The sequence below is a fragment of the Tamandua tetradactyla genome, chromosome 8 (genome assembly GCF_023851605.1).
Source record: "Tamandua tetradactyla isolate mTamTet1 chromosome 8, mTamTet1.pri, whole genome shotgun sequence".
Lineage (NCBI taxonomy): Eukaryota > Metazoa > Chordata > Mammalia > Pilosa > Myrmecophagidae > Tamandua > Tamandua tetradactyla.
The window spans coordinates 5945758-5954955 of record NC_135334.1 but is presented as its reverse complement, the minus strand read 5'-3'; the positions used below and the strand labels follow the sequence as shown (position 1 = coordinate 5954955).

At 34.9% G+C, this 9198-nt stretch overlaps 1 protein-coding gene across 5 annotated transcripts in view; it reads right to left on the bottom strand.

Annotated features, from left to right (window-relative positions):
• Positions 1-983: 983 nt before the first annotated feature.
• The window catches only part of ZBTB44 (zinc finger and BTB domain containing 44), a 117356-nt gene continuing 109141 nt past the window's right edge, over positions 984-9198 (bottom strand). For 2 of the 5 annotated variants that reach the window (XM_077112419.1, XM_077112420.1), the window contains exons 3-6: positions 8072-8156; positions 5087-5250; positions 3568-3868; positions 984-2252 (exon numbers count right to left, since the gene is read on the bottom strand). In XM_077112419.1, coding sequence (XP_076968534.1) covers positions 1970-2252; positions 3568-3868; positions 5087-5250; positions 8072-8156 — 833 coding nt within the window. In that variant the 3' untranslated portion in view covers positions 984-1969. The remainder of the gene's footprint in view (positions 2253-3567; positions 3869-5086; positions 5251-8071; positions 8157-9198) is intronic. The other 3 variants (XM_077112421.1, XM_077112422.1, XM_077112423.1) reach the window with 3 other exon arrangements.

Here is a 9198-nt window from a genome sequence, read left to right as displayed (position 1 = left end):
ATTTTCTGGTAGGCATAACAATTTTCGAAGACTGTAAGACATTACAAATAAAAATTCCTGACCTTTCCACTTGAGACACAGCAGTACTGTAGTAAGTATCACAGTCCGTTGCAGAAAGTAATTCAACCTTTTCAGTAAAGAAGCATAAATGGTGGAAGCCCATCATAATCTGTATATGTTGATTTTCCCAAAGAACTAACATATACTACTACCTATGTTTGGGGGCAAAGGGGTAAACAACAGGTTCAGGAGTGAGGTAAGGAGTTGGAAACAAGTTAAGGACAACAGGATATGGGAAGAGACAGAATCTTAACCTAAAAGAGTTTTAAAGAATTTACTTTCCCTTCCTTTACATTTGTGAGGGAAAAAAATAAATACAGAATCAGCCAATTAAAAAAAATGAAACAATTAAATCAATTATAATTTAAAAATATATTTTATTAAGGTCTAGTGCCTAAATAAAACACAGATCTTGTGTTTCAACTAAGGGACTGTATTTTGTTTCTTTTCTAATCCAAAGAGGTGCTTCCATAATGACTAAACTTTGGGTATATACATAGAAAATAAATCATTATTTTATGGATCTTTAATCAAAGATCATTATTTATGGACTCAAGAATACTCAGGGTCAAGGACATAGATGCTTTCATGGCATCAGATGAAAAATATACTCCAATCAAGAGCATCATATCAATTTCAACCATAAACTAAGAGGTTGCACTTTTTAGCAGCAAAAAAGGAGATATTCATTAATTTAAGGTTTCCTTTAGTTTTAACAATTATTTTTCTCTCATCTCCAACAGATTTATGAATCATAATCAGTTTATAGCCTTTTCTCATATTTTACATTATTGCTTACATTGTATAGATAACTACATAACTGCCTTTAATAAACTTGGAAATATCTAAAAATATTTTGGAACAAGGACAATGCATCACTGTCATATGGGATTTTGTAAACAATCTTAGTTGGGTTAAGAACATAGCTTTAACAAAGAATTCTTTATTTTGTCCAGAACAGCACAACAAAAACATCTCAAACAATACATAAACCTATATATAAAATATAGAATATCTCCAATATTTTTCCTCTGTAAGGTAGCTAGACAGTATATGTGAGAGAAAGTATTGTTGATAGGGCAAGTGGAAAACTGATTTGGGAAACGAACTAATCAGCCAGGCACTAACATTCAAAAAGACCAAGTAAACATCCATTTTCATCAGAAAAGCAGTACTTAAAGAGAGTTCCTATGAGGCTGGGCTTTAGACTCCTCCCACGGCAGGCCTCCAGGCTTGGTGGTTTCGTGCACAGCCTGCTTCTTCTCAGGCAGGGTTCTTTGCCTTCTCTCACAGACAAAGGAAAGACGATCTGGAGGAGTGGTACTGCAGGGTACAGGGACTGTCTAGCTGAACACCAATTTCTCACCAAAAAAATCATAATAGAAATGACAAAGTTTAAAAGAGTATGTTGGATTTCAGAAGTATTTTCTCTAATAATTTTAAAGAAAGCTATACCATAAATACTTCAAAAAATCACAGGCTTTACAAAATATTGTACAATGTCCTGAGTATAGAAGTAAGCATTTACTCAGGTCATTTGTCAAATTCTGTTTAGAAATTTGTTTCTGCTGTACCCTTTCATATCAGGAAGGTCAATAATCACCAGAATTCTTCTTGACCTAATGATTTGTTATCAGCCTACTTTTAACAACGGAAGAAGAAACTGGTATGTATTTTAAACCAACTGTTTCTCCTTAAGTCTCAGAGTTTCTATTATGTTTTGACATCATGTTTTTATGTACTTACAAAAGCAATCTCTCAGTCATGAAAAAACATCAGTTGCAGGGCTTACAAAGTAAAAAGGGAAATTCTTTCCCAAACCCTTTAATTGTTTAAAAAATTAAAATTAAATATACAAGACCAAGCACAGGCACTTTCCAAAAACCAAAATTGAAACCAAACCACAATACTACTCAATAGTTATAGAAGACAGCTCCGATTTCGGGGGGTCATCTCTGGCTGCCTCGACACAGACACTGGTCTTTGGCTGCTCTGGCAGTTCTTCCTCCTTGTCTGCCAGCCCACCAAGGGACCCCAAGGGAAAAGTGCTTTCACAATTCTGGGTCGAGGAGACCTGTGAAATGACAGGCATTTGGACAGAGGAGTTGCTTTCAAAACTGTGTTCTCCAAGATCATACTGAACGAGGGTCTCTTCTTGCTCCTGGTTTAAGTAGTCCGGTACTAGGAAATCACTAGATAAGAGGCAAAGGAGGAAACGGAGTTAATTTTCACAGCAGCAATAGATAAATTACAGTAAAAAGACGTGATTTGTACAACAAGACTGGGATTTTTCATTTCACTAATTTTTGAATGGAAGACTCTTGTATGAAGATTAAAACTCAGGGATATTCAATTTATATACTTTCCTAAATATGAACCAAAGCCAACCAGCAGAACCAAAGTTATGTCAGCTCTTCCTCCCACCAAAGAAAGCTGAACAACCTCTGTTATTCTCTGGAGTGGAGTTTCTGTTTATAAAACACATGCAAGGAGCACATTCACTTAAGAAAGGTCCCTGGAATAACTTATGCTTAACTTTCTTGGCTTACTCATGGGATAAGAAACTTTATGTTACTTCCTGGATAAAAGTTAGTTAACTAAGTCTTTGTATATAAATGACCTTATACATAATTTTCTATATATGTGAAAATATACAAACCATATCATATTAAACAAACTATGTTTAATACGACATGCATAACCTCATTTTAGTGATAGGACAACCAGATGTTCAGAATTAGGAATGAGCACATTAAAATCAGTGTCTGTTTTGAAGATAAAAACAAAACCTACACAGGAATAACCTGGAATGTACTGAAAAATAAGTCTTTAAAAGCTTCCTTTTCCATAAAGTGACATGCTCAATAACAAAAGCAGTTAGTGCAGGACCGTAACTAGAACCCAGGCTTCCTGATTTCCTTGGATACCCTACAGATCAATATGGTTAACTCTATTGTAAGTTATTAACATTAAAAGCATGAAGTTCTAAACTAAAGAAAAAAGGAAAGATTTCATTTGATCTAAGACACCTATCCATTAGAATTGCTATTAATGCTCTTCTCTTAAATTCTTATTGGTAAATGTATTTTTCTTTGAATATAGAATTTAGAAAAAAATGAGAAATGGTCAAGAGTTTTATTAGCATTCAGAGTCTGAAATAATATCACCAGGTATCATCTGACTCAGTAAACTTTCCATTAAGATCTATTTAAGATCCACTACAGAATTACTTCAGCACTTATATTATGAAAAAAAAAATTAAGAAGGTAAGTAGTCTACTTCTGTAGGAAAAGAGTTTCAATAACAACTGTAAGAATATTTGTAACTTTATATATTAGGAAGATTCAGCAAAATTTTATCAGATCAGAAGATAAGAGTATGGGAATTATTAATGAATGGGACTGATTAGTGGGCAACCTGATTAAACCCATGGCAGGCTGCCCTACAAGCAGGAAAAGAAGAGTGTAGAAAGCAGTTTTCCTGGTAGGTTTCTGTCGTGCACCTCACCTGCTCTGGAAGTAGTTTGCTAGCTCTGACGCTTCATGGTTCAGACTCCGCAGGTGCACGATTAAATTTCCAGAGTTGGTGAACATGGCGCCACATGTTTTGCACTCGTAAATCCGAGGCTTGCGGATAATGTGCCGGGAAACCCTCATATGGTGTTTATATTCCCCGAAGGAAGTGAAAGTGGCACTACATATCTGGCACCGGAAACAGCGTTTACCTTCATGCTTTAGGCGATGCATCTTTAGCGAGTAAGCCCTGGTGAACTTTTTCCCACAGCGGTCACACTGAAAGGGTTTAATTCCTAGAAAATAAAGCAAAGTAAAATATTGTTTTAAAACAAAATAAAGTAAAAGTTCACAAACCTAATACATTTCTGAACTATAATTTTGTAGCAATAGATAATTTGAAAAGAAAAATTACTAGCAAAAAAGAATTCCAATTCAACATCTGTGAAATATCCAGAACATATGACAAGTTACTAATGCTTTAAAAACAAAAACAAACAAAAAAGAAAGAAAAAAAAGGCTTGGGGAGAGAGTATACTTGAGCATACATACTCAAGCTGATTTTTTAATACCCTTCTAAATCATCTGTTTTATAGGCTTTAAATACTTTTTTTTTTGCATGGGCAGGCACCAGGAATTGAACCCAGGTCTCTGGCATGGCAGGTGAGAACTCTGCCTGCTGAGCCACTGTGGCCTGCTCTTTAAATATATTTTAATCACAGTATTTATCAGAAACAAAATCTTCATATAACAGCATTTATCGTTCAATTTAACTGAAGTTTATTCTGAAAGTAAGTGAAAATGATCAGAACCTTTTCTCCATTATCTCAGAAATCAGAGGGAAAGAAAGGAAAATTTGAATATCTCTGATCATAATAATCATGATAGAACCATCATGTGATAAACTGACTTTTTGAGTGCTTAACATAATACTGATAGGAAAAAAATATGCAGAATTAACTTGCCCGTCACAGGTCAAGGTTTTATTAATAAGAATTTTGTTAAACCTTTACGTGATCACTGAATTTAAGTTTCAAATCTGTTTTACACATCATTTATCCAAAACCCTTCTTACATTAAAAACCACAACAATGCTAAGAAGAGCACAGAGAAACTTAGGACTGCAGAATTAACCTATTATTAATTTTTTAAAACTTTTTATTTACCAATAATTTCAAACTTATAGAAAAGTTACAAGAACAGTACAAAGAGTATTCATAAATGCGCCCTTTCAATCCCATCTGCTTTACCATCTGTGCTCAGTTTTCTCACACATACAACATACTAATAAATCCCCTATTTTATTTATTTACAAATTACACATATAAGCACACCTGTATTAAGTTTTAATTGGAAAACTTACACCTATGGTAAATGGTTTTCAGACACGTTAATCTGCTCTCAACTGGTTTTCCAAAGTTTTTTTTTTTTTTAACTCGAAAGCACCTGTTTTCTATTTTAAGTGGGATACCAAAATGCCAGGTTTTGGGGTACACTGGGGTGGATGGCATTACCTGAGTGGATGAGCATGTGCTGCTTTAGGTTCTGAATACGGGTAAATCGCACCCCACAAGTTGGACACTGAAAAGGCCTGTCTGGACCGTTCGGGCTGGGTCGCTCTGCACTGCTGGTGGAAGGAGCAATGTAGAGTTGGTAGGGACACTGAACACTTTCCAATCTAAAAAAACAAGCCGAAGAAGGCAACCAGGCTCGGATTTTAAGGTTGAACAAACATTTCTGTAGGTTAGCTTTAAATGAATAAAAGGAAAAAAAAAGTATTTAAAGACTTTTTGAAACACTTACTCTGTCAGATAAAAAGTTTCACCTACAACATTATAAAAAGCAATGTTATTATCCAGAATGCTCGGCATCTTAATTTCAGCATGGACTTAAGACTACAGAACATATCAAACTATTTTACCTTAGAGATCCTTAACCTCTCTAAGACTGTTCTTCCCAGTAATGCTTTAATTTAGGCCCTCATCGGTACAACCCTGAATTACTACCTACCCCTCTCTAGCTCCACGCAATTCTTTATCCCCCCTTTTCACTGCACCACAGTTGTCTCTGATTAAATCACCCCTCTGCTTTAGTTCCCATGACAGCTCACGGTTGTCTTCAGAATGAAGTCTAACCCCCCTTGCAAGTCATGCACTGCTTCTTGAGATCTGAGGTCTGTGCTCCTTCCTTTCCAATCCCACTTCTTGTCATACTTCGCAAACAAACCCATAGCAAGTAATTCCCCCAGTGTGCCATAATCTCTCTCAGTGCTGTGGCACATCTAATGTTCTTTCCCAGCCTACCTTCTTTGCCTAGATAATGCCTACTCACTTTTTCTTTTTTTTTTTTTTGTGAAAAATAACAAATACAAAAAAACAGTAAATTTCAAAGCACAGCAAGACAATTAGTTGCAGAAAGATTAAGTTTGGTATGGGTTACACCTCCACAATTTTAACTTTTTGTATCTAACTGCTTTAAGATACTGGAGACTAAAAGAAATGTCAATATGATTCAGCACTCATACTCATTTATTAAACCCTACCTTCGCTGTATAACTCCACCATCACCTTTGATATTTCTCCCATTCTTTAGGGGTATTTAGAACACCTACTCACTTTCTGAAATGTAGCTATCCTCTAGGAAAGCTTCTTTGATTTATCTGTGGCTTTGATTTATTGGTGCCATCCTATGCAGAGTAACAGAACCTCTCCAGATCACTTTTTTTCTGACTTTAAAGTATTAATTCTTTATTTTAAACAAATGTTATCCATTTTACATCTGTATAGCTACGTTTTAGAATCATGAAATAAGGCAACACTTTCATACCTGTGGCATTACACATTAATAATACTGGTATCGTCCTTTGGAGAGATTTGTTTGTAATTGTTTGTCCTCTAATATTTGTTCTATGGCAGACTTTGGTCTATAACTTAGAAAGGTATTACTCTCTTGCTTTACTTTTTGGAAAGGATTTCAATTACCTTAATGTCTCTCCAGGCCATACATTAAAAAGCATCCTTCCCATTCCATGTATAAGTCATGTTCAATTGCAACAAGAATGAACTTTGAGTCAATCAACTGATCAATTAATCCTTTTCTTTTGCATAGTTTAATATGCTTTAATTTTCTTTTGAACTACTTAGAACTGTTGACTATTTGACATTCCAGCAAAATATGTCTAGTGTTTTATTTATAAATGAACTACAAACTTTGATGGATAAAAGACTGGTGTATCCTAACAAGCCTTTGGGCAAGAAATTTTTATGACAACCAGAATGCCAAAGCCACATTTCAGCAATAGCAGCAGAAATAAGGTCTAACTTGCTTTAGCTATGGAGGGTTTTCGCTAAGTCTGTAGTCATTTCCTTTAATATTAGTTAATGCTTCTATAATGGCAAATCACTTTGATGATTTATTTACTTCTCTATCTTAGATCTGTGGTGACATAATTTGATTTATTTAAAACACTACAAAAAAGATCATTCTGTCTATTATGTGGAGAATGGGTTAGATTAAGGGACGAATGAAATCAGAGGCCAACATGAAGGCAAAAGATGGCAGCGACTTACAACTAGGGTGGGTGTAGGAAGAGATGGAGGGGAGTGGATGGATCAGGGGTTTATTTTTGAAGGCGAGTTGACAGGATTTGCTGAAAGACTAAATATGGGGGTAGGGAATGAGTGCTGAGCAAAAGAAGGATCAAGGATAATTTGCCTTCATGGTGATGAATACACTACTCTGTGATGATATTGTGAGCCATAGTCTGTACACCATGCATGAAATGTTTGGATGTTAAGAATGTTCATGTTTGTATGTTGTGGTTTGATAATAAAAAATAAATTAAAAAAAATGATAATGATAAAAAAAAGAATAATTTGCCTGAAAAACTGGGGTGGGGGGGGATGGTGATGCTGTTTACTAAGATAGGAAAGACAAAAGGAGCAGGGTTTAGAGGGGGAATCAGAAATAAAGAGTTCTGTTTGGGTCTGTTAAGTTTGAAAAAGTTCTCTTTATATACGTATGCAGAAATATCAAGCAGGCAGGGTCAGTGCTGGACATGACAACAACTTGGGAATTATGGGACTATATATTGAGTCCAGTACACCTTCCTATAGCAGGACAGACAGTAAATATCTTTGGCTTTGCAGGCCATACGTTCTCTGTTGTAACTACTCTACTCTGGCACTATAAGTGTAAAAGCACCCAGCACAAGATGTAAATAAATGAGTGGGGCTGTGTTCCGACAAAATTTTATTTACAAATACAGGGGTGGGCCAGAATTGGTCCATGGGCCTAAGTCTGCCAATCCCTGCTATAGACATTATTTAATGCAATAAGACAGGGTAGTTTTGGCAATGCCCAAAAAAAGTGTATAGGAGTCTAATTTCTATTTTGATGAAGCTACCTTATAACTCTGAAAAATATACTCAAGTGAGGATCCAAATAAAATGGTTCAATTTAATTTAAGCACAATCCTTACAAGAGAACCACATACTAACCGATCATCATCATCTGCATGGACATTAGTGCCAGAAGTGCTTTGAAGGGAGGGTAAGCCCTCAGTGACGCCTTCATCTACTGAGCCTGTGAACAAAGAAAGAAAAGAGAGCATCTGTCAATGTTTTTGCATAAATAAAGCCAAGATATTGATTGCAAGGCATGTCTCCAAGCCTCCAACATATATTATGTAATGTATATATCATGATTAAAAGTAGTTTAAAAAGAATAAAAAAACACAAAAAAATAAAAGAAAAAATAGTTTATATAGCATTTTAATATTTTACTTTAAGTGTTTAAGTGATTTAAAAAAGAAATCATATATAATAGCTTTAATGCTACTATTTAAATTCTTTAGGAATATTTATTTGATACAAATTCCAGAAAACGAGCAGAGCAATTCAAAGGTAAATGAACAAAAAGCCACATAAAATTAAATAATGTAACAACTCTTCGAGGAAGTCCTGATAATTTTTGTTTTCTAAAACTTGCTTTATTGTGAAATGTCAGGATTGGTGTTAATTCTTCTTGGAATGTCTGGAAAATTCAACAGTGAAGCCATTTGGTCCTAGGCTTTTCTTTGTTAAGAGGATTTTGATTACTCATATAATCTCTATTATACTAGTTATTGATCTGTTGAGATTTTATGTTTCTTCTTGAGATGTTGAAAGTAAGTTGTGTGTTTCTGGGAATTTGTTCATTTCACCTAGGTTATCTAAAATTTGCTGGCAGAAGTTGTTCATAGTATCCTCTTATGGTCCTTTTGATTTCAGTGGGGTTGGTAGTAATATCCCCTTTTCATTTCTGGTTTTAGTCTTTTGTGTCCTCTTTGTAAATTTGTCAGTCTAGCTAAATGTTTCATATTGATTTTTCCAACAGACTGACTTTTCGTTTTGTTCATTCTATTGTTTATTTGTTTCATTTATCCTTGCTCTAGTCTTTATTTCCTTCCTCCTGCTCATTTTTGGGCTTAGTTTGTTCTTTGTTTCCTAATTCTTCCAGATTTAAGGTAAGGTCTCTGATTTGAAATCTTTCTTTTTAAACACAAACATTTAGAGCTACAGATTTCCACTCAGCATTGCCATTGCTGCATCCCATGAGTTTGTTGTGTTTTCTTTTTCATGTGCTT